The 26,560-nt window shown below is 41.3% G+C and overlaps 1 protein-coding gene across 2 annotated transcripts in view; it reads right to left on the bottom strand.

The window, feature by feature from the left end:
* Positions 1-5,363: 5,363 nt before the first annotated feature.
* Positions 5,364-26,560, bottom strand: part of ACTR2 (actin related protein 2) — a 37,004-nt gene continuing 15,807 nt past the window's right edge. For both annotated transcript variants that reach the window (XM_038551451.1, XM_038551452.1), the window contains 6 exons: positions 24,664-24,736; positions 20,191-20,327; positions 17,430-17,579; positions 15,161-15,306; positions 10,995-11,127; positions 5,364-8,052 (listed from right to left, as the gene is read on the bottom strand). In XM_038551451.1, coding sequence (XP_038407379.1) covers positions 7,882-8,052; positions 10,995-11,127; positions 15,161-15,306; positions 17,430-17,579; positions 20,191-20,327; positions 24,664-24,736 — 810 coding nt within the window. In that variant the 3' untranslated portion in view covers positions 5,364-7,881. The remainder of the gene's footprint in view (positions 8,053-10,994; positions 11,128-15,160; positions 15,307-17,429; positions 17,580-20,190; positions 20,328-24,663; positions 24,737-26,560) is intronic.

Here is a 26,560-nt window from a genome sequence, read left to right as displayed (position 1 = left end):
AAGGCGCACAGAGGACGAGGGCTTCCCCCGAGGCTCCGCTGGGGACCGGGAGTCAGACGGGCTCCTCCGGGGCCGAGGCTTCGAGACAGGCGGGCACACGGGAGCACAGGGCCGCTGCGGGCCGGGCGGGCTCGGGCTCGGGCTCGGGCTCGGCCTCGGCCTCTGGCCCTGCTGCTGGGGATCTTCCTCTCGCGGAGCAGGCGAGGACGGGAGGGGCCGCACGGGCCTGCGGCGGCTTGTGGGGGGCTCCTCCTCCGGACCCCGCTGCTGCCCTCCTGGAGACTCTGGGAAAGGTCAAAGTTCGATAAGGCTGGCTCAGGATGCAAGTCCTGTTCCCTGCGAGGCAGTAAACCTAAGGCAGGAAAATACTCCCCTTTTCCAAAAGGGGTTTGAAACAAAGGCCCTTTCAAACGGATGAGACTGGCAACACTTTGGAGAGTAATAAAGGAAGCCAATTTTCTCAAGGCACACAACAGGAAGGGGGGAGGGGAGGGGGAAGGGGAGGAGGGGGGAGGGAAAGGGGGAGGAGGGGGGAGGGAAAGGGGGAGAGGGGGCGGGAAGGAGGAAGTGGGAGGGAGAGCGGGTAGAGAGGGAAGGGGAGAGGGAGGGCAGGGAGGAGCCAGAGCCCCAGAGCCCCTGGGAGCGAAGCTCTGGGCAGGGAGCAACGAGGAAGCACAACCTTTGGGAAAATACACCCAGATTTTTATCCTTTGAGCCGCAGCTTATTACTTCTGCACAAAACACCCCGGTTCCGGCTTTAGGTTTTTCCGAGGCCGGGGGAGCTCCTCTCAGCTGGTCGCCTCCACTCCTGAAAGCGGGCCCGGGGCGTGTGTCGCAGCAGGTGCCCCGGGGGCAGGTCCGGGCCGGAGGGGCCGCTCGGACACCGGGAAATCGGCTGCTCTAGATGCGACAGTTGGCCGCGACAGGCTCCCAAACCAAGGCCCGGGCCCGGCCTCTTCGGCTCCCCCCGCGGGACGGCCCTGGGGGGCCCCGCCTCTGAACACCGGGCCGGGCCAGGAGTCCTCCTCTTCCCACTCATCCCCGTGGGGCTTCCCTGCAGCGTCGTTGCCCTCACGGCCCGCCCAGGATGCCCGGATGGCTCTGCTGCCACTTAGGAAGCGCCCGCAGGAGGGGGCTCGGGGGCTCGGGCCTCGCCGACTCCGCCAGTCTTGGCTCCTCTTAACCGGTCTGCGCGGGAAAAGCACAGAAGGGCGCGCACGTGAGACAGGAGACACAGCCCATCCTCAGCCCAGGCGTTTCTGAGCTCACCCAAGCCAAACACGACGCCGTCTCCCCACTTTTAAAAGACCAGGAGCTTAGAGTCAGAGGACAGTTCTCCTACCGGCACTTCCACGGATTGAGCAAAGGCACGCGGCTGACACGCGGGGCCAAACCCCGAGGCACATCAGCAAGAGGCCCCGGCCCCGCGGCCACCACACCTCCGCTTAGGGACGAGCTGCAGGTGGACGTCTGCAGCCCCCGAGGCGCCCTTCCAGGGGCTGCGCCGTCAGAGGCGGGGCCTGGAGGCTGCAGGCTCCCGAGATGGAAAATTCAAGAGCAGCTTTACCTGGTGAAGACGGCGGGAATGGGATACAGGTCAAGGGGCAGCAAGCGTGGGCACCAACGCACGCCCCGGGACGAAGAGAGCCGCAGCCCCCCTCGCCGGAGGCTCCATCGGACTCCCCCCCCCCCCCCAGGCTGCCCGCGCGGACTCCCTGCCTCCTCCCTGCAGCTGCTTCTTTAAGCTTCCCGCACGCTCACCTGCACGTGCTCACCTGCACACACTCACCTGCACACACTCACCTGCGGCCCGCACTGAGGCCTCCCCCCCTCAAATCTCTGGCTAACATGATCCTCGCCTGAGAAAGCAAACGCAGGAGGGTGAGCTTCTGGTTCTTTCCAGCAGCCGTCAGCCACGCTAATAAAACTCCACAACCTTCCAAATTCTGGAACTGGGTTTCTACTTTCAAAAACACAAAACCAACCGAACCAACCAGAACTTCACTATCTGTACTCGGCCTCCAAGCTGCATTCAGAAGTTTGTGGGTCGGTTGCGTGGAACTCGAAACAGATCCTTCCCCTCCAGAAGGGACGCTGCGTCGGGGAGGTGGGTTGCTGCTTGGCCAGACTACAAATCATTTTAATCCGTCAAACGGCTGGATCGCAGCACTCGCCGTACGAGCTGGAGCTCGGGAGCTGGGAAGCACGCAAGTCAGAGGGAGGACAAAGCTCTAAAAACAATCTTGAAATACGCAGTTTGCTCCGGTTATTTCATGACTCCCACACCCAGCTCCCCCGGACGTTTACGGCCCCTAAAAAGCAATAAACCAGTAAGTCCACATCTTCCCCGGAGTCTGGTTTCTGCGAGGCGCGCCTTGGGCCAAACTTACAGACCTTCCCTTGCCTTAAATCACAAAGAGCTGATAATCTTCCTGAGGTGTCGGCTGAGTCCCTGGTCTTCCTTTAAATTCACACACGTGTGAATGGCTAATGGTGCTTTAACCTCCCCAGAAGAATGTGCATTTTGAGTAAAGGCTGTTAGCACCCCCAGGACTGAGGACTGAGGATCTGTTTGAGGGACGGGGTGGAAACCAGCAGGGGGGCCACCCAGCACCGCCCAGACGTGGTGTCTAGGGCCTGTTCCCACCCCACTCCTGACCGTGTTTGCCAAGAGCTCCACGGGGAGTCAGGGGTGAGGGCAAGGGTGCACCGGTGTGCTCCCGGGCCGTGGCTCGTTCTCTGGGGCTGCCTGCCCTGTGAAGACCCTCCAGCAGGGCAGTGAGAGCTTTGAGGGTGGGGCGGGGTCCCCGGCACAGCTAGAAAACAGGCCAACCCTCAGCCCCCCAGCCCCTAACTCCTTAGGTCGAGTCAGGGCAGGAACCTGCATTTTAAAACATCCTGTGTGATTCTGACTTCGTATCAGGAGTGACACTGAGTGGCAAGTAATTTGACTGTTTTGGAAATTTAGCTCATTACGCTCCACCTACCTAATTTCCTATAGGATACTTGATGTATGAAATTCTACCTAAAACTCTAAGTAAAAACAAAACAAATGAGCAAAATGGCCTTTTTCATTGATCATGGAAGTCTTCTGAATCGCACCTGGTCATCACGGTTTTAGTTTCCAAACCTACATTCCTTTCAACAGTTCTTAAAGTTGAATGTCAGAAGCTTTAGATCTAAGAAAGAAAACACAGACGTGGAGAGAGACCGAAAGCTTCGAATCAAAGGGTCAAATGCTATGTTATCAACTTATTTTTGACATTGGAGTCTCACTTAAAACCCAAATTTCTTACTCTTCAAATACCAAGTTGGCACGAGACTTGAAAATGTTTAAGTGCAGTTAATGGAAGTATTCCTCACTCAGGAAATCCTCAGATTTTGGTTACCTAAGATAAGACAGGCCTTGGAATTTCTTATGCATATTTTATAATATACCCGGAGAAAAAATCCCCACCCCTGCACACAAGAAGGCAGCCACTTCACAAAAAGATCAACTGAATATTGTTGCAAGTCTTGACTTCAGTTTCTTGAACTAACTGCTAAAAATGTCCACCTTTATCTGATATTCATACCTTTGCATTCAAAAATTTTTCAATGACTTTTTTAGTGCATAGAACTCTTTAATTCCTGAGGGTTGAGCCCTCTTCTCCAAACCCATATTCAAGGAAGAGCAAGGCGGCTCGGTGGGGTATCCTTTTTACCATTAAGAAAAGGCACTCATCAGGCAAAAGCTCAACCTGATGCTGACGGCCAAGGGCAGTGTTCTAGTCTACACCTTGGGCTTAGAAACCATACTTTATTATTCTTTATTTGCGTTCCGCACTCGCCAAAACCCAAACCCAAACCTTTCAGCTGGTGCACGCAAGCCTAGTTAAAATACTAATTCTTCTCTTTCAAGGGAAAATATTTGCAGAGTCCTTTCCAGTCTTTTTCCTCCTCTGGGTGCGCAGGAACTGAGGGGAGACAGAGGAGACAGGACAGGAACTGTTCTGCCAAAGGCAGTCATCATTTAGATCCCCCTACCCCGATGGGGCTTTTACATCTGCACACGACACAAAATGAAATACTTAGAATAGGTACAAAGCATTATTATTATTATTGTCACTGCCATAGTAAAGATGATTTAAACAAAACTATAGTGTAATAGCTTCTTTCTCCCTTAAGTTTAACTTGAAAACCCGGTGTAAGTGTATACAACAGCTGCCTTATTTACAACCCCAACGCAAGTTTTTCTACTCTATAGCTAAGATTACTTGCAATACAGTGGTTAAAGCCAGTAATTTGGCCCTTCCAAAGTATTCAAGCTTTTAATAGGTCAAGGAATTTGAGCTGGAGGAAAAGAGGGACCCTACACATACCCCAGGTACTGTGGGTAGTTGGGTCGATTAGTCCAAGATTAGATGATTTTGTGTTAAATATTGAGCTAAAATCAATCCGTGAGCTTCTGGTTCACTTTTGTTGGGTACCGTTCTTTGATGCTTCTACAATTAGCACATTTCCACACTCAACTGTGCAGTGCTCAAAGTTTATGGGTGAAGGGAGAAAATGGGAGAGCACTGCAACATTCGTTCCATCACCGAGGAGCAGCGCCCGGTATCTTCTTCCTCTGTGGCATATGGACACAGTTGGTCATGTTATTCCGGCAACCAGGAAGAGGCTGCGGAAGACGCGGAGGCAAACCCCAGGAAGTCCTGGGGGAACGTGGCCATGAAGGGAGAGATGAGATTCAAGCACACAAGTTCATGAAGAAGGCTAAACGAAAATCCTATCACCTACTCCTCAGCGCCTATCCTCAAAGTAGGAAAGCAAGGAGAGAGAGGTCAGTAGAACAAAGGGGCACGTTACATAGAAGGTCTGTCTGGTGTTCCTAATCCTGCAACAGCCACTCTAAGTCTTGCAGGAAATAAAACTGTCCGCTTGAAGGAAAAATTACAGCTGTGGCTGTAATTTCCTCTGGTTTCCAGTTTCTGTTTTCCTTACGTATTTAAAATCATACTGGAAAAAAAGAGGGATTTTTTTGTCGTCAAATAATAGAACAACACGGAACTGGAACTGAACCTCGCCTGACAACTAGTGTGAAGTTGTCAATCCAATTTGCATTAGCAAAAATGAAAATATGAATAAAAATGAGGGCAGCTCAGGTGGCTCAGCAGTTTAGTGCTGCCTTCCACCCGGGGTGTGATCCTGGAGACCTGGGATCGAGTCCCACGTTGGGCTCCCTGCATGGAGCCTGCTTCTCCCTCTGCCTGTGTCTCGGCCTCTCTCTCTCTGTGTCTCTCATGAATAAATAAATAAAATCTTTAAAAAATAAAAATAAAATGAAACTAAAGAGAAAAATGATAGGCAAAACGAACACAAAATTCAAATTTACTTTCAAAAATCTGATTTTATTTTCTGAATCAAAAAGAAGTGTATTCACGTTAAATGTAGAATGTTTACTGTCCATTAATCTCTCAAAATGCTTTCCAGATATTAACAACAGTGCTTAGAACTGTGTAAAAAGTCAACATCCAATACCATGTTTTAAAGAAAAAAGTTTAAATGTAGGACTTATTTCTAAGAAACCCTTCTCAAAGGTCAAGGCATTGGCAATTCCAATTTAAAAAGAATTTTAAGTGACAATGGTTTCCAAGAGCTAAACATCAGATCTTTTTTAAAACAGAAAAAAATTTTAATTTCTGAGGGACTCCCGACCTGACAACTTCAATTAAACATAGTATTTCCACTACCCCCCAGATTACTAAATGCATTATTTTGCCTTGGAATAGGAAAATTAGAAAATGGAAATTTTAAAATTATACTATATATTTATATATATAAATACACCATTTTAACTGTCATGTTTGCTAGCAGAATTATGAAAGTAAAACCAAATTCTATATTCTAGGGACAAATGATAAATGATCTTTCATTGTTCTAAGAGTCCATCCTAGTCCTTGTTGTTTTCTACCCTCATATATTAAAATCATGACCAAAGGCCAAGAGTTAATCCATTTACCTTAAATGAACAGCTGGGTAGCTACTGTCCTACATTTGTGTCCTTTAGCCCAGGACTCAAAGGCTGGGGGATTTAGAAGAACATGATTTAGGAACACTTTAGAATTCCAAAATGACTGACATCCATGTCCCTCCACTCTGGTACACGTTATTCATAGGCTATTCATGTGTACTGAAGCATGGCCAGCATGCAAACTTCTTTTACTTGTTTCAAATTGAGGTAAAACAAGACAAAAAATACTTAATATTAACAGAAGCTGCATAATTAAAACTAACCTGCTTTTGCTTATTTCATATAAATTGATTTTTAAGTTTGCTCACAAAAAAAGACTCTACAGCCAATAACCTCTCTAATTTCAGTCACCTAAAAATTGAGCTTCTTTGCTCAAAGCCATTATTAGTAAAGAATATTTTGAAATGAAGAAAAACATTTTTTCCCCAGAATCTGCATCTTGTCCTTAGCGTGATACAATTTATTACTTTATTTTTCAAATTTAGAAAGAATTCAAGTCTGAGTACTATTTGATGTTTTTTCAGTTACAAAGCAATACCGACGGGATTCATAAATATGATTTTCCTGACAGACGGGAAAGTCTGCTAACATTTAAGAAATATCAACAACTCTTCTTTCAAGTGTAAGGTGGCTGAGATTTACTAGTTATGATTACTTTTTCAGTACAAATACAAATTTAAATCTTGATTTTTTTTTTTTTGCCAATGTTTTAAGTAGTCAAATTTTACTCCACTTTCAGGTTTCAAATTAAAATAATAATAATAAAAAACTAATGAAAATTACCCAACTGGCAACAAGTCCCATATTTTAATGTTATTTTTAACCCAACAATTATAACCTACTGCCAGTAATTATTTATATGTATCTACTTATTCTTATTAAATAAGCACTGGTCAGTTATATAAAAGAGTAACTGCAAGAATGGTACTTGGCACTGGATTACCTTAATGCTTCTGGTATAAAAAGAAGCACTCTTAAGCACTTTTTAAATCTGTAATTTGAATTTCCAAGAGCATTTTTAAATTGTTAATTTTTCACTGATAGATTCTAGGGAGTCTACTCCCAGCTAATATGGTTGATTTAAAAACAAAACAAATAAATCCCTAAGCCACATGGTAATGTAATGGAATATTACACTTGCTTTTTATATCATGGAAACAGTTCCAGGCAGACCAAAAGTAGAAGAAAACCTGCCAAATCAAAGTACTGCAAATAAACTTCATCTTAGATATCTCAGAGCAGAAAAGCTCAAAAATCAAAAAGTCAAAATCAAAAGACCACTCCCTGCCCCCACGCAAAAAACCCACCCCAAACACTTTAATTCTGAGCCTAACATTTCCCTAAAATGTTAATTCCAGAAGCTTTAAGGTACTTCAACTGTGCAGTAACTGTTGAAAGCACCACACCACAGAGGAATTGCTGTAAAGGGGTCAACAGCTGCCCGCCCATGCCTTACCACCCCCACCCCAATAATATGTAAAAAGCTCCTGTAAAGTTTTTTCTTATGCTAATGAAGGCATACCACCTAGTGTGCTAAAGACTAAAACTAGCAGCATTAGAGCAGTAAAGTGAAAATAGGAAGCCGACAGCAATGATCTAAATGCCTACTTAGAAGAAACAAAGCAGCAGACAGGACCCTTTGCCCTCTCGTTGTGTTTGTAGGGAAGTGGTTGAATTAAACAGATTTACCCACATTAACAAAAATTTAACAAAGCTTCCCCAAGACACCAGAATAAAACCTGACCTTTCCAGTCAAAGGGCACAGAGAGGACTCTTCCATGTCCTGGAGTTGAATGAGTTCAAAGATTGGCAATAAAGGAAAAAAGAAAGCATTTAGGGGTGTGATGCGAACAAGCTCTGGAGTTAGTTTATCGAACAGTCACACCAAGTTTCTCCAGCACACGAACACCCTTTTCTTGATATTCTTGTCGGGTCATCCAGAAGTTGTCTTTGTCTTTCATGATATCTGCTAGAACTGCACCACCCAGGAACACCATATGCTTTCTGCGCGGTGGGTCTTCGATGCGGATCTTAAATTTCTAAAGGGGAAAAACAAGATCATATGTCACAAGTGCATAAAGCTTTCTGCTTTATGAAAATGATTTTTTCATATATTCTCCTGCTGAATTCTCACAAGTCCTGTGACATAAGTAGGACGGCACGATTCGGTATCTGAGACAGTGACATTTTTTGTATATTGCCCAAGGCTCACAGCTAAGAGATCACACACATCCATCCCAGTGCGCTCAGAACAGCCCTCATTTATACCCGTTGCCCCAACACTATTAACAACACCCCCGTCACTCTCAAAAGTGTCTTGATTTGACCAAGAGATTTCTACAATCAGCCTACTGAGAGCCCAAGTACCAGAGTCCTGATTGTGGCAGGTTTTCCCATCTCCTGGTGACGACCAGAGCAAATCACTTAGCCAGATGTCAAGAGTTTGGGTAAGAGGACTTCTACGGTTTCTTCAAGGTCTAATGCCTCTAAATCATAGAGGAAGGGGTCCCATGTAACTGTAAGATTGAAATTCTTTTCTTATAAGCAAAGCTCACTTTATATTGTCTCAAATTCAAATGAAATGTTCTCAAAATAAACAACCAAATATGGTCAAGTAAACCACGGGGATGCTGGAAGAATTGAACACAGCAACCAAAATTAAAGACAAGTGGGACAAGTTTTACACTCTGTAGTCACTCTTGATTATGTAACCACATAAAGACATACCTCAACCTTGCATGCGTGTGTGCTCTCTCCACCACTTCCTGGTGTTATCCTTAGTGACTTGGTCCTTCTCTCCCTCTTAAACTCAAGTGGCCCAACACCAACTACCGACTACACTTCACAGCTGCCCCCAGCAACTGTATACGACAGGTGAGAAACTCAACGTCTTGGTTTAACTGCATCACTTCTGTCACTTGAACCCCTCAGTGCAGCTCGGCAACTCCATGACACAGGTCTTCTCTCTTCTACTCGTCAAGACAACCATTCCATACCTCCTCCACTTCATAAACTTCCACCATCTCCCCCGTCCCTCCGAGCCTAACTCAGCCTTCTACAATCTTTCTTCCTCCCTCCAGCAACAATCTACTAACCACACCAGACTCAGCAATGATCCTTTTTAAAACAAGTCAGACCCTATCACTTTCCTGCTCAAAATCCTTCCCAGGCTTTCTATCTCATTAGGAGTGAAGCTAAAGCCTTCACTGTGGCTGAACAAGCCTTGCCTCCAACCACCTTTCTGAGCTCACTCCCAAGCCTCCTTGGGCTCACTCCTTCCCTTCTGGCCATGCCTGCACATTCCCAACAGCCCTTGCCGTTCCTGCCTGGAAGAGTCTTTGCACTGAGGGTTACGAGGCTCACTGCTCACTCTATTCAGGTCTCTGCTCAGAACCAATCCCTCAGAGCCCGGCCCTGACCACACTATAGAAAGATGTGTACCACCACTCACTACAGCTTTCTAGCCCCTGACCTTACTTCACTTTTCTTCACCGTGCCTTTTACTACGGACACATTCGCAGAATCCGAGTGGGGATCTGGTTTCTATTTACTACTGTTTTGCTTGTTTGGGCACCTGACAAGTGTTTGGCACCCAGAAGCAGTTCAAGAAATAATCACCTGAGACGAATTTTAAACTCTATGTGTAACTCAAAAATAGACAAATAAGCAAAATACTTAAACAAGGCTCCTTTTGAGTCTTTTAGTTTGTCCAATGCATGTGAATCCACATTCAATTCAATTTTCACAATCTGAGTCACAGTCGAAAGATATGACATTAGTATCTCTGATATATACGGTCCCCTGTAATATGTAATCTCATTATCTACAACAGCAGATCAAAGTTGCTAGGACAAAGCTCAGCGATTAACTCAGAATTCAATGACTCCCAGCTGAGTGCATAGTATATACACTATACTTCACACACTTCAGCGTTTGTAGGAAAAAAAAAAAAATCAATCCCAAATAACCATCAACTATTATATACTAGTTCATACATTATTTTTTATTCTATACATTCACAAGTACCAATTAACGCCTGTTTCAGGAGCTAAGATAGCTGATGGGGATTCAAAATATTTGACATATGATGTTTTACAATCTGATTAGGGAAATAAGACATATGCAAGAAACAGTCAGAAAAAATAACCTAAAATCAGAAAAATGAGACAGTCCAAGAGTAACAACGAAGGCTGATTACATATCCTAAAAGTAAGTTAAAAATCACCCCAAAACATCAAAGAAGTGTTTCTCTCTCCATAGTACAGCAGTCCCCACTTATCTGTGGCTTTGCTTTCTGTGGTTTCAGTTACTCATGGTCTGGAAGCAGATGATCTCTTTCTGACATATCACTACATCAAAAGGCCTGCATAACGCACGTCACCTCATCATGTAGGCATTTTATCCTCTCACATCATCACAAGAGTACAGTACAGTAAGATATTTTGAGAGAGAGACGTTCGTATAACTTTTATTCTACTATATTGTTATAACTGTCCTGTTTTATTGTTATTGTTAATCTCTTACTGGGTCTAATTTATATATTACTTATCATAGGTGTTCTTGTATAGGAAAAAACATAGCAACGTGGGATTCAGTATTATCTGTGGTTTCAGGCATCCACTGGAGGCCTTCAAACCTGTCCCCCACAGCAAAGGGTCTGGGGGAGGGACTTCTCTCGGCAGGTTCTTCCTGCACTTAGCGGCAGCTGACTCCAGGCTATTACAGATGAACCGGAACATTTGGCCCTGGACCTCACTGCCTCGGGCCACTGAATACAGAGCTGACCAGGCCGTACCACCGTTCTCAAACAGAGCTTACCTCCAGTCATTGACTTCTCCCTAGCTCTTCAAGGCTGCATGGGACTGCATTAATAATTTGTTTAGGAAGACTTCTTGCTCCCTCTGGTGGCTGTCAAGATTCACAAGCTACTTTACAGGGTTTTAAAAGTATGTTAACAGTTGCATTATTGATCTGTACTTACGGAAAGTTTTTCCACATCTCCCTTTAAAACTCGTTCTAGGTAAAGCTGTTTAAGTTCTCGTTCCAACCGTGATGGCAGCCCAGGGTACATAGTAGATCCTCCAGAGAGCACGATGTGCTTATAGAATTCAGATCTGGAAGGATATAAAAGGTACTCGTTTGGGGTTTCAGATGAGGAAAACAGTCTTTCAGTTTCTTTTATATCCGTTGGCCTCAGGGGGATTGCTGGGAGAATTAAATAAAACTCAACATGGAAGTTGCAGGGCTGAATGTTTGCTATTCACACTGCCAGTAGATAACCAACCCTCTGTACATGTGAAATACTGTAATTTTAATGAAATGACTTCTAAAGCATATGACATGCTTTCTTGCAAATATAACTGAGCCTTTATTTAAAAAGATTTTATTTCTTAAGAGAGTGAGCGAGCGCCGGGGGGCAGAGAGGAGTCAGAGAAGAGGGACAAGCAGACTCTGCACTAAGCATGAAGCCTGACTCCAAGCTCAATCTCACAACTCTGAGATCACAACCTGAGCCAAAATCAAGAGTCGGATGCCCAACTGACTGAGCCACCCAGGTGCTCCAGTAATTGAGCATTCAATAATAACCAAAGTTTACATTATAAACTTCCACTATTTGGAATGTCTTATCACAGTGCTTCCCCGGAGCCACCGTGATGTGGTTGTTACTATAATTAATCATTTTCTACTATGATTTCAGTTCTTGCTTTTCAATTTTTCCATTTGCCTTTTGTTCTTTTGCTTTGGAACTGCCTGCTGTTATTTTAGGTGAGATTGAGGTGTTTGCTTATTATAGCAGTCCTCTCTTTCTCCCTTCAATACGCTAATGGTTATGATACCAGATAATCAAATCTAAAGTAACTGCATATGTAGTAAAAGTAACATAACTGAGTGAGGGTCTGAGGAGCTCTTCTCAGAAAAGTTCAGGAGCCAAGTCACATCTATTTTAGCCTCACTCAAACTGGCTTCCAATGGCTCAGGCTATTATAATCCCAGCTTATAGAAGAGCGGTTTTTATATTTACTTGCAGAAGTATGCACATGAGTGTAGCATTTGCAGCTGAGATATGGCTACACATGGTATGTACCCACCGGCATTTACATGGACACCTTGAACATGCAGAGCACACAAAAGTTGAGCTGTGCTACTTCTCAATGCTAACTCTATCGTAAAGGTACTGAACCTGACTCCAGTGCTTTGGGAATGACAAAACTTGAATCACCGCCGATAGGCATACACTTTCAAATGCAATTTTACTGTTAATGATCATTAAATCAAGGGATGAAAGTAACTACATAATCTCTACTATGAAAATTTACTCCCTACTAGAAGTTTAGATTTTTGGATCATCTTCCATTTAATTTATTGCTTGTTATAAGACAACTGCTATTTTTATTACTTTCCATTATTATTCTGCTCCTCAGTCATTGCACAAAAATTAGTTTGGTGTTTATTTAATTCAGGGTTAACCAGACAAGTAAGCAAACACTTGCCTTTTACAAAATGCTTCTGAGTAAATTCCTCCATAACCTGAGTGTATAGAAGAAAGGCTTTTCAACTAGGACTCAAACCCTGGGTGCAATAAAAGGTTATAAACTTATTTAATACTGAGTAAATACAAATTTTTGTATAGCCAAAAAACACTATAAGCAAGAGACAAATGGAATTAGGACATGTATCTGCAATAGATATCACAGAGCTATTAATATAAATATAAAAAGAACTTTTATTTTTTTTTAATTTTTAAAAAGTTATTTCCTTTATTTATTTATTTTTTTTAAAAGATTTTATTTATTTATTCATGATAGTCACACAGAGAGAGACAGAGAGGCAGAGACACAGGCAGAGGGAGAAGCAGGCTCCATGCAGGGAGCCCGACGTGGGATTCGATCCCGGGTCTCCAGGATCGCGCCCCGGGCCAAAGGCAGGCGCCAAACCGCTGCGCCACCCAGGGATCCCTAAAAAGAACTTTTAAAAACGGAGAGGGAGAATTGCAAAAATTCTACAGAAGCAGCAGCGAAAGCCATGAACAGATAATCCACCAGAAAAAGATAAAACCAGCCCTAAACATAGAAAAATACGTTCACCTTCACTTTTAAGTAAAATACAAACTACATTGAGATATCACATCAGTCTCGTGACTGGCATAAAAGTTAAAAAGCTGCCAAACCATGCCCAGCTGTGGAGACAGAGGTGCCCTCATCTATTACGGTAGGAAAGAGGAGGGTCCCACTTGCCACAGAGGGCGCTGAGCAGTAACAAAACTACATGCATTTATTTATCCTTTGACCTAACAATTCCCTCTCTCAAAAATTTTTCAGAATATACACACCAACCAGTACAAAAATGTGCACAAGGTTATTAACTCCAACATTATTTGTGTGCAAAAATACTGGAATCTACCTAAAGAACCAAGATTCACTGAACAGACCATGATATGTATACACTGGAAAAAAGGAGGATGACCACTAGGAAATGGTACAGGACTGTTTAGGATATATTAAGTCAAAGAAGTAAAGTGCAAAAAAGCATTTATACTATGCTACCTTTTGTGTAAGAATACATACACTCAGAAAGGATAAGCCTGAAACTAATGAGACCAGTTACCTACAAGAGAGAGGACTAGGGTGGAGAACAAGGGGTGGGGACAGTCTATTTCCAAGGATCCTTTTTATGTAGTTCCAACTATACATATGGTAATGTTTCATCCACAAAATTCTAGATAAGCCAGGACTATCCTGTGCCACAAAACAATGTGCTCAAAGAGATAACAGCATGTCAAAGGACACAGAGGTATGTTTGAAGGGGCTCTCACTGGCCAAATCAGGAATAATTTGAGCATCAAAATAAAGACAGTAATAAATTATAATCACCGGACAAAGTCATGAGTCCATGATGATAACAAACAGAATGAGGAAAAGCACCTCCTCATGCTGGAATGCCAATTAATAAATATAGAAGGAATGATGGAATTAGAAAATCACCTTTAATAAAAAAGGATTTAGGCAAGAATCATCAACAGACACTAAAATGGGTGGTGGGCAGAGTTTGACGAGGAACAGGAGATCAACACAGTCTCAAAGAATTTTCCTACAAAAAGGAGAATTATAGACCAATATCCCAGATGAACATGGATGCAAAAATTCTCAACAAGATACTAGCCAATAGGATACAACAATACATTAAGAAAATTATTCACCATGACCAAGTAGGATTTATCCCTGGGATGCAAGGCTGGTTCAACACTCGTAAAACAATCAATGCGATTCATCACATCAGCAAGAGAAGAATTTTCCTACAAATTACTTATAAACTAAGGAAAAATACAAAAACTAAACAGGAAGCTTCATTAAGAGCTTACTAATATCACCAACAAAGAACAGCAGATCTCATCTGTGGATGGGAGACCCTGATAAGCACATAGCACCTAAGTAGTATTCCAGCCCCAAATGCGTAACCTGAATCTACTCATGAGAAAATATTCAAACTCAAGTTGAGAAAAATTCTCTAAAATAACTGGCCTGTGGTCTAAAAAGATGTCACTGTCATAAACAGATAAAAGGTAACTAAGAGACATGACAACTACATACACTGTGTGATCGTAGACTTGATAATCGCCTGAGGGAAAGAACAACTGTATAAAGGACATTACTGGGACAGGAGATGAAACTGAAAAGTGGATGGCAGCTAACAGTAGATCAGTAATCAATCTCCTGAGCTCAATAACCGCACTGTGGCTGTAAGAGAATACAATACCTCTCTTCTCAGGAAATACAAAGCAAGTACTGAGGAGTAAAGAGGACTTACGTGTTCGATGTACTCTCAAAAGGCTCAAGAAAAATGAGAGAGGGAGAATGAGAGACAGAAGAAACATGCACAACATCAAACTTAGAATGTGACACTGGGTAGAGGGTATACATGAGTTCTATCATTCTTGAAATTTTTCCTTAAGTTTTGAACTATTAAAAAAAAAGTTTAAGGTGGTTTCTGAGACTCAATGATATATACTCCACATCCAGTGCCACCCTCAAAACATTCTTTTGCCTTATGTGTTCAAAAACATGAGTGAGGTAATAGACAATTCGGTCATTTTAACTGCACACACTCCATCTACTGACAAATAACTTTGAAACTATCATTATGATGTACCTGGTATCAATGTCAGCTGCCTGGATTGTGTTAAAAAGCAATTCAGCAACACCTACTCCCTCAACATTGATCAAGTGAGGCTGAAATAAAGCTTCTGGTGCTTCAAATCTCTCTCCCCCAACTTTGATAATGCGGCCATCTGGGAGCTAGGAACCAAGAATAACAGGTATTAGTCAGCAAAACATTAAAAAATTTCCCAGTGTTCTTTAGAACACTAGTACTTCAAGCACATCTGTTCTATAACCAAAATCACTTATCAACAACATTATTTCTTCTAAAATAAGTCTTTCAAAAAGAAAAAAAAGTTAAAATAAAATACAGTTAGATAGTTATTATCATGCTGTTCTGTTTTTAAAAATGCAGAACATGCCAACATGCCATGCTCCAACACATCAGGAATTTCTTGGAAAAATCACCAATGCATGGACATGTTATGTTCCATTGCTATGTGCAGTTGAGCATAAAAAGGAAGCAATAAACAACTTGTGCATTTGGATTACTGCTGGTGTCAATGCTGCTTCTCTATTTTAACATATTTGTGATTTATTTTTACCATGTAGCAGAGCATAGACACATTCAGTTAAAAACTTTAAAGAATTTACCAAATAATTACACTGTGAAACTTTACTCTTTTGCCATCATCAGTTTCATCAGTCTACTCTTATTTGTTGTGCAGCTAACCCAACAACACAAGTTTGAACTGCATGGGTCTACTGACACACGGTTCTTTTTCAATAAATTGAGTACTGTAAATGTACTTTCTCCTCCTTATGATTTTCTTAACATTTTCTTTTCTACCTTACTTCATTGTAAGAACATGGTATATAATGTATATACAAAATATGTGTTAGTCAACTGTTCATGTTATTGGCAAGGCAGTGACAGGAGGCCATTAGTGGTTAAGTTTTGAGGGAGTCAAAAGTTATACACTGCAGAGGGGAATGGCGCTCTAAGCCCCTGTGCTGTTCAAGGGTCAACTGTATATTTTGTAATCCACCTCAAATTCTTTGAGAAAGGAGGGGAGAAATTAAATAAAACATGTTTGACATTTGTAGTTCCCTCATCTTTTTTCTCATGCCATATTCTTCCAAATAAGTCATGTAGATGAAAAATTATAAATCTAGAGGTACTATCAAAAAAGCTTTAGTTTTAAATTTTATTTATCTTATTTTACTTATTTATTCATGAGAGACACACACACAGAGGCAGAGACATAGGCAGAAGGAGATGCAGGCTCCCCAACGCAGCACTCGATCCCAGGACTCCAGGATCACGCCCTGAGCCAAAGTCAGATGCTCAACCACTGAGCTACCCAGGCGTCCTTCAAAAAAGCTTTAGAAAAGAATTGCCAGGGCAAATCTGGAGATCATTAAGTTGCTTGTCAATTATCTGGATCAGTATTTCTTAAAAAATAAGACAATATTATTTATAAAGATTAAGTTATTCTTAAAATGACTATTTCAAACATACTTGTGATCTGCAGAGCCTACATGAATCAAATGGTTGAAGGATACTTGCTTTTACTGCCTATTACTTGATTTCGTTTTAGTAATAACTAGATCAAATACGAGATATGGAAGTACTTTAAACCCAGATGACAATTAAGATAACAAGAAGTTAAAAATTCAGGTAGAATCAACTCCCCTAGTATAACCAGGGGTCTGAGTTCTGAGTCTTCCCAGTTACACTTTCAAGTTAACGTCTGTTTTGAACATCTCATTAAGAAAATACAGTCAGGAAAAGACTGCCACCTGCTGAGTTATTGGAGCAATGCTACAGGATGAGCACTTGCCAAAGTGTGCTTCATACAACACGAGTGTCATGAAATGCTGGAATCCTGTAGTCTAATAAGGCTGAGAAACCGGCAGTATGCCATATTCTCACAGGCACACACATACTAGCACAACAAAGATTCTGAGAAATTCTTCAGTAAAGTGGAACCGACTCCCAAACTTACCGGACAATGTAAACACATGTTGAAAAATGCTACTCCAGATACTAGAATCTCAAAATAACATCTCTTATCTAATTATGTCTTAAGGTAGAAAAGCAAGTTATGGTTCTTGCCGTATTTCACATTATGTCGTGTCTAAAATAACTAAATCAAAGAATCTTATTGTAGAAAGACATTAAAGGTCACACATATACACATACCGTAACAACCCAAAAACAAAAATACTGATTCTAAGAAAACCTACATAAGCACACACCAATGATCATGGTCCTCCATTTTAAACCCACATATATATTAAATACTGGAAATACTTACTGTATAAGATTCAACTAATACTGTGGTTTCTAAGGCCAGCTTCTGCTCTTGCTCAATATTATACCCCACATAACACAATTTTTCTTTAATCATGCGAACTGTTTCAAAGTCAGCAGAATGGTTGAAGGCATATCCTCGTAAAAGCAGCAGCTGATAGAAAAAACAGTAAATTCACAATTATTCTGTGAGTTCTACTCTGGCAAAAGCTATCATGGCTCACGAAATAGCTCATGCCCATAACAAATGGACAGTGAATCCTTAGGTCTTACGGAATGTTTCAGAAATAGGAGTAGTACTTTCCATAGAAGGATTTATATTTCGATTGTATAGAGAGTGAAAGAATGAACAGTTCATGAATAATAAATGGGTAAAACAAGCTAAAAAAACTAAGCTAGTTTTTAAAAATTACTGCTTGAGTGCTAATGTTTAGATGGTTTTGATAATCAAAAGTCTACATATTAATAAATAGTTTAGTACCAGACTCCTGTAATCTGCCATTTGCTCAATTAATGCCATACTCATGAAATACCCCTAGGTCTTAGAAAGTTTTATCCCTAACTTCTAATATTATATCTGACAATATTTATATTAGCAAGAGCATTTGCTAATCAAATACACAATGAGAATTCAAGTAGCTAAAAACAAAACAAACAAACAAACAAAAAAAAACAAGAAAAGCCATAATATGCATCATGAATAAATTGGACTTTTCATATAAAAACTTTAAAAATTAATCCCCTAATCTCTGTGAGAAAATCCTTGGAAATTCCTAAGCGGAATTTTGGCTTGGAATGAGAATATTATAGTTTTCATTAACTTAATCTCATTACTTAAATGAGATGAAAGGAACTCGATGTCAAGGTGAAGACTTAATACAAACCCATTGTACTGCACAGACATCACCCAAGAAGAGTTTCTCAACAGGAGCACCAATGATACATTGTGGACCTTAATGACTCTCTGTTGTGGGGGCTGCCCATTCGCTGTAGGATGTTTAGTAGCATTCCTACACAGCTGGAGAAACCAAAACGTCTCTCTCTAGACATTGCAAAATGTCCCTGGGGGACAGCATCACCCCTGGTGGAGAGCCACTGACCTGGGGTATAACCACTAGTTATACTAACCAGTCTAAACTTAAAAAAAAAAATACTCATGCCTCTAAATGACAGCCTTATATGCTTTCTCAGGCATTATTTTATTATTTAGAAGATTTTATTTATTTATTCACGAGAGACAGAGAGAGAGAGGCAGAGACAGAGACAGAGGGAGGAGAAGCAGGCTTCATGCAGAGAGCCCGACGTGGGACTCAATTCCGGAATTTTGGGATCATGCTCTGAGCCAAAGGCAGATGCTCAATCACTGAGCGACCTAGGCATCCCATTTCAGCAATATTTTAAATAAAATTATACTAATTATATTTAGAACTAAACTTTAATATGGAGAACACTAAAAACTGGATATATTCCATGAAAACTACTAAATATTGAAGTCTGGTACAACTGGGCCCGATTGTTTAAAGATTTGAGAGAGATCTTGCACATCTGTGCCAGTAGGGCAGAGGCAGAGAATCTCAAGCAGACTCCCTACCCAGTGCAGAGCCCGATGTGGGGCTTGACACTGGGCTCAATCTCATAACCCTCAGATCATGACCTGAGCTGAAACCTAGAGTCAGATGCTTAACTGACTGAGCCACCCAGGTGCTCTAACTGGGCCCTGTTTTTTTTATTTTTTAATTTTTTAATTTTTTAATTTTTTTTTTAAATTTATTTATGATAGTCACAGAGAGAGAGAGAGAGGCAGAGGCATAGGCAGAGGGAGAAGAAGGCTCCACGCACCGGGAGCCCGACGTGGGATTCGATCCCAGGTCTCCAGGATCACGCCCTGGGCCAAAGGCAGGCGCCAAACCGCTGCGCCACCCAGGGATCCCTGGGCCCTGTTTTTAATCAAGCATCATTAACTTACTATCACTGTTTTTCTGGGGAAAGACAAGAAAAGGGAATCCAATCAAGATTATGGTTTTAACACATGGTTTTTGTTTTCTTAAAGATTTTATTTGAGAGAGAGCTCGCATGCGTGCACAAGCGGGGGGACGAGGGGGGACAGAAGGAGGACAAGCAGACTCCCTGCTGAGCAGGGACTCTGACAATGTGCGGCTCAATCCCAGGACCGTGAGATCATGACCTGAGCCCAAGGCAGACACTTAAAAGACTGAGCCACCCAGGTGCCCCTCAAAGAAAGGTTTTATGGCAGAAAAGGCCGCCTCTCTTGTTCAAGAAGTTTTAAGGTCTCTTCTTAGTCCCCAGTCCTCAGGAGTAGCAAACATAATTACGTAATGATGTATTCTATTCTCATTACTATACCTGAGAGCATGTGTGTAAATCTTACACAGGTTTTTATATGAATAATGGGGTAAATGGGTCATTCCCTCTGTGGTACAGAAGATCTGCTATGATCCTGACAGGATACATTCAAATATGTTAAGTCAGTAAAAACCAAATTACAAAAGTCAATTTCCTTCTTTCTTTCTTCTTCTTTTTTAAAAAATATTTACTTATGTGACACTGAGAGAAAGAGGGTGGGGGAGAAAACAAGCACAAGCAGGGTAAAAGGCAGAGGGAGAAGGCTCCCTGCTGAGTAGGGACATTGCAAGGCTCGATCCCAGGACCCCGGGATCATGACCTGAGCCGGAGGCAGACACTTAACTGACTGAGCCACCCAGGTGCCTCTAAAAGCAAATTTCTGTGAAACCTCTTCTGCTTACCTTGATAAGATATCTGGTAATATCCCTTCCAGCAATATCCAGTCTCCTGGTAAGGTGAGGGAGAGAAAAGCCTTCATACACTGGACATATGTGAGTTACACCATCTCCAGAGTCCACCACTACTCCAGTCAATAAACCTGTGTGAGAACCAGGAGGTTTTAAATAAAAAGCCAAATCAGAAAAATCAGAGCGAGCAAATTTCAAAAATTAGTACAGAAGCCAAACTAGAAACTTCACCAACCAGAATGGTCTAGAAGTCAGCATTTCTTTATTATTTGTTATTTTGCAATTTACTTCTAACATCTAGACACTAAAGTGGGTGTTCTCTCACACACGTCTCTTGTGAGACTTTTAGTCTAACCACGCGCTACCCCAGGAGATGGGAAGAAACAGATTCTGAAACCTATACTGAAAAACACGTTCTTAAAGCTCAGTATAATTCGCTTATTTTTCTTTCCAATTTAATCTTGATCCCTGAATTCCCTGAAGTGAAATTTTCTTTTAATTTTATTTTTTAAAAAAGATTTTATTTATTCATGAGAGAGAGAGACACACACACAAAGGCAGACGGAGAAGCAGGCTCCACGCAGGGAGCCCGACGTGGGACATGATCCCAGGTCTCCAGGATCACGCCCTGGGCCAAAGGTGGAGCTAAACCACTGAGCCACCTGGGGATCCCCCTCTTTTTTTATTTTATTTATTTTTTTAAGATTTTATTTATTTATTCATGAGACACAGAGAGAGAGAGGCAGAGACACAGTCAGAGGGAGAAGCAGGCTCCATGCAGGGAGCCCGACGTGGGACTCGATCCCGGGACTCCAGGATCACGCTCTGCGCCAAAGGCAGGCGCTAAACCGCTGAGCCACCCAGGGAATACCCCCCCCTCTTTTTTTAATAAAATTTTTTAAAAATTTATTTGACAGAGAGAGAAAACACAAGTAGGGGAGGGGCAGGCTGAGGCAGAGGGAGAAGCAGGTCCCCCCAGGGAGCGGAGAGCCCCATGCCAGGCTGGATCTCAGGATGTTGGGATCATGACCTGAGCTGCAGGCAGATGCTTAACCGACGGGGCCACCCAGGTGCCCCTGAAGTGAAACTTTCTAAAGCATCACAGTAACTTTTATGAAAACCATTGTGAGATATAAATACTACATGAATTGATAGTAAACTTGTTGAAATAATGTACTTATTATTTTTGTTTTATAATATAGTCCAAACTCTGTTTTGGAAAAGTTCCTATTGATACTAGATAGCTGGACACTTGAGAACCATTAATCTTGGTTAGCCAAAGGATCACTTCAATTATTCACCAGAAACAGAAAGACAATGTCAGTTGAACCTTACACTAAAAGAACAGCAAAGAAGCTGCCTTGTTTCCCATACATATATTTAAAATAAAAGTGACTGCAGATGTTATGATCTGCATTAAGGTTAATTCAGGAAAAAAAAAAAACAACCTTTTTCTGACTCAAATTTTCTAATAGTTAATAGTCTAATAATGTTTCTAACAACAACAAAAAAAAACAAAAAACTTTTTTTAATCTTATAATATGCAATGTTTACCTTTCTTCACTTGATCTTGGCCAAAAGGCCAAGAAACGATTTTTCTTACCCGTTATTTTATATTATCATTTTCACATCCCTGAATAGGCTCTCTCCCTTTCTTTTTTATTTTTATTTATTAATGATTGAGAGAGAGAGAGAGAGAGAGAGAGAGAGAGATGCAGAGACACAGAGGGAGAAGCAGGCTCCATGCAGGGAGCTCGACGTGGACTTGATCCCAGGTCTCCAGGATCAGGCCCTGGGCCGAAGGCGGCGCTAAACCGCTGAGCCACCAGGGCTGCCCCGCTCTCTCCCTTTCTTAATACAGACTTGAATGCACTATAATATTTACTCATGATTCATTCATCTTTGATACATTCATTCAATCCATCTCCTTTTGAAGCTGGTATGTCTTGATTGATGATTTTCTTTCATAAAAAGCTTCATAAAAATCATCTACTGCCTTTTATTGCTGCATTCCTCTCGAAAAGAAACATTTCAGTGTAAAAAGAGGAATCCACATCATTAATTCAAAAATACTCCCAGTAACATTAACTAAAGAAGAGATTTACATTTCATTTTCCAAACAGACCTTCTCATCCAACTTCACCTTATTTTCTCCTACTCCCATAGGTCACAGATTAGCCCTCCCCTGTACAAATCTGACCCATTTCCAGTGGCACACCATTTTGCCACTGGAGTACCCATTCTCTCCACTTCGATTCCTATGGATTCTTTTTTTTTTTTTTTTAATGATAGTCACAGAGAGAGAGAGAGAGAGAGGCAGAGACACAGGCAGAGGGAGAAGCAGGGTCCATGCACCGGGAGCCCCACATGGGACTCGATCCTGGCTCTCCAGGATCGTGCCCTGGGCCAAAGGCAGGCGCCAAACCGCTGCGCCACCCAGGGATCCCTCCTATGGATTCTTGAAGGTTGAGTTTGTACCTGTTCATTTTCACCTTTCCTGACAACTCTAACCTCCAGATTCCCTAATTCCAGTTTTTCCCTTCAATCCTATCTGTAGCATGCAGTCAAACAGCTTCCTAACTCACTACGTCACTTCCCTTATTCACAACCCTTCTATGGCTCCAAATATCTTCTTCCTATTTTTGTTTAGCACTAACCACCTCACTTAGTAGAATGTACTGTGGCTCAGAGTTTTTTAGGTCATTATTAGACTATCATTTCTCAAAATTAAGGATTCAACAGTTGAACAAAAAAATGGCTAAATATCAATAATTAAGAGAGGGTATCTTCTCATTGGACAGAAATACATGAATACTGCAAGAAAAATCTGTTAAGGTCAGTTTTATTCAAATACAATTCAAACAAAAATTCACTTCAGCAGAACTGTCCCATCCTCACCACCTAAACTATTGTCACCAGCTTAGATTCAAATTTTTTAGTTATGTTTTTTTCAAAGTATTTTCTAAAATAATTTCTAAAATTTATTTTTCTAAAAATGAAATAAAATTGCCTTGGTGCAGGCACACTCCTTGTAAAGTAACAAGTGATTTTTAATTCCTCTTTAAAGGAAAATTACTCACAGCTGGAATATAATCATCTTAAGGTCAAGAAGAGACCACATCTAGCTTACTTACTACTACGTCCTCTGCACTAAACACAGTACAAGGTACATTCCACTTGGTGAATGAATAAAAGCTTCTTTAAAAATTTAATTCCTCCAAGAGTTTTCTAAGTGTCTATAGGTAGTACTGAAGACAGTTTAATAAGCCAACATGGATTTTTTCCAAGGTGATTTTTTTTTTCTTACTAATTCATGTTTAGAATTAGATGGGTCACCACAATATCAAAGCGAGTCTTCTAAGGACTATGTCATACACACTAATTACTAAGGCTGAAGACTTAGCTCAGGTGTCACCTCCTTCAGAAACCTTCTCTGACATGCTGAGTGAAATTATCTGTTTCTGTATCTTTTTCCCTATTAGACTCTAAATTCTTTGGGGGCATCTTCACATTTCAAGTGCTTAACAGACTATGTGGCACATATCTGAGAGCCCCATAAATTCTCTACTAAGACTAGTAGAATATAAAGAACTCTCCCACACAGCCATTTTTTTTTTTTTTTTTTAATTCATGAGTGACACAGAGAGAGGTAGAGACAGGCAGAGGCAGAAGCAGGCTCCCTGCAAGGACCCCAATGCAGGACTCGATCCCAGGACCCTGGCCAGGATCATGACCTGAGCCAAAGGTACACGCTCAATCACTGAGCCACCCAGGTGCCCCCACACACAGCCAATTTTTATTCTCAATAGTAAGGGAGGCAGTTACTAATGGCAGCACCAAGAAAACGTAAGTTAGGAAGGCACTTCCAACTGTGTACCTTCTCCTCTACTGTGTATACAACAAGCAAGACTTTATGCTAACTTTTTTGGATCTCTAATGTATTTTTTTTTTAGCTCTGCCAATTCTAAGGACAAATTCCATATTCACTCCTTACTGCATGAAAAATATTTACAAATAGTCTAAAAGAGGGAACTTTTTAAAAATTGAGAAGTTTTCTTTTTACCTTAAGTCTTTTCTTTTAAGGAAGGAAATAAAAATATATGTGATATTTTATTTGACAAAGTTTAGAAATTATGAAAATATTTGAATACTTGAAAATATTTATTTATTTATTTTTAAGATTTTTATTTATCTATTCATGAGAGAGGCAGAGACATAGACAGAGGGAGAAGCAGGCTCCATGCAGGGAGCCTGATGGCGGGACTCGATCCCAGGATTCCAGGATCACGCCCTGGGCCGAAGGCAGACGCTCAACCACCAAGCCACCCAGGTGCCCGGAAAAATTTTAAATAAATATATAAATACCGTGCTTTTCTGGGATTTATAACTTACTGAAAAATCAAATTCCTCTGACATAAAATGTACTTAATGTCTGCTGAGTTATTTTAAAAGTCAAGTTTCACCTACCTTGAGCATACAAAGTCAGAACTGCCTGGATAGCTACATACACACCAGAAAACTGGTAAGTTTCAAACATTACCTGAAAATGCAAAAGGAAAGAAAGAAATGCTGGAATTTAGAAGTTACATAATAAATACTTTTATGCTTTCTTGACGTCACAGAGTAGATTAGTTAAAACAGAATCAAAAGGGACCTAAAGGAGTCCTCCATTCTCCTCAGCTGTCACAGAGCTCCAATGCGGGGAACAGAATTTTGGATATATACTGAGTCCTCAAGTATTTCATAAGTACTATATAGCAAAGTTTTTTTTTTTTTTTGATTACTTATTTATTCACGAGAGACAGAGAGAGGCAGAGACATAGGCAGAGGGAGGGAGAAACAGGCTCCCTGCTGGGAGCTCGATGTGGGACTCGATCCAGGGACCCAGGATCACGACCTAAGTCAAAGACAGATGCTCAACCACTGAGCCACACAGGTACCCCCAAAGGAAAGATTTCTGAGTGTCTTAGTTAATGGCTAATTGGAGTGGAAAAAAGATTTCTGCATTTGAACAAGCCTTTCTTTAATGATGTCCCTTAATAAAAATATCTTTAATTTAAGGACAAACTATAGAAATTGCTTAACTGCTGACCCTCCCCCAACCCCTTTGCTCCAACCTGGGCCAAGCCTGGAGCTCTACCACCAGCAGTTAAAAAAAGAAGAAAAAGAAAAAAAGAAAAAAAAGGGAAGAAAGAAGAAAGAAGAAGAAGAAAGTAGTAAAACATCAGGGCAGGAAGACAAAAATAAATGCAGTAATTCCTGAATGCTGGCAGATATAGAAACTGCCTAGCTGTTACACCCACTCTCCCAGCTTGAGCCCCAGTTGTGGCAGCTATGGCACCACTCTCAGCTGAACCACACCAAACAGAGGAGTCTCCTTGTGCTCTATGGTCACAACCATGCTCATTCTCTGTAGTCTAGGTGGGCTAGGAACATTCTGTAGGACTTTTTCTATCATCTACAGTGAGTACTACTTGACTGGCAGTGCTGCCCACCACTCTGAAAATCTAGATACATTTTATAACTGATCACAATGAGAATCACAAAGGTTTAAATGTTATAACTCTGAAACATATATTCATCACTTAAGCAACTAGATATTCTAACCAGTATTCTATTCCATCATCCCCCATTCTCCCTCCACAGGGAAGAAAACCGAAGAGTGGAAGATGAATTTGCATTTGTCATCTTGAAAGTCCATCAGAATTTGGTTTTATTTGTAAGATAATTAGAAAGTATTTGTAGTACTAAATCAACTTTCTGGATGAGATTAAAGTAGGGCATTATCAGTCACAGCCAAATTTGCACCCCCAAGTAAAAAGAATATTAATATAAGGTGAGACCAATTCTTGTCATTCTAGGGGCGGGGAAATAAATAAATAAATACACACATACAACTAGCTAGCAGAAGAGGCATCCAGGTATCATGTCATCTCCCTAACTTTTCATCTGAAAGGAAACTTGGTTCATTCCAACACTGAACTGCTTTCCTGAAGAAGTTTCCATGTGTAGGAGGAACCTTTTGATTTAATGCAAAAATACCTCTTCTCTGATTTTACAATGCACTGCTAAAAATAAAATACCAATTACAAATAACTACTTATTCATCACAAAGTACTAGTACTTAGAATAAATTGCAACTAAAATATGAACTAATACAGTATAGGCTATCTTTCACAGTTCTAGGGGTGATCAGGGAGGAAAAAAAGTAATAAGATATAAGCCATTAAGAATTACATGGATTCTGTAAATAACACCAGGATCTTAAAATTTTAAAACACTTAATATAAAACTTAAGTTTAATCCAGAATTTAAAAATATTGTCTAGCAACAATCTCATCTAAAATCCTTCCAAAATTTCCAT

This window comes from Canis lupus, chromosome 10 (assembly GCF_011100685.1).
Source record: "Canis lupus familiaris isolate Mischka breed German Shepherd chromosome 10, alternate assembly UU_Cfam_GSD_1.0, whole genome shotgun sequence".
Taxonomy (NCBI): Eukaryota; Metazoa; Chordata; class Mammalia; order Carnivora; family Canidae; genus Canis; species Canis lupus.
The sequence above is the reverse complement of the archived record's forward strand: the minus strand, read 5'-3'. Positions and strand labels throughout refer to the sequence as shown.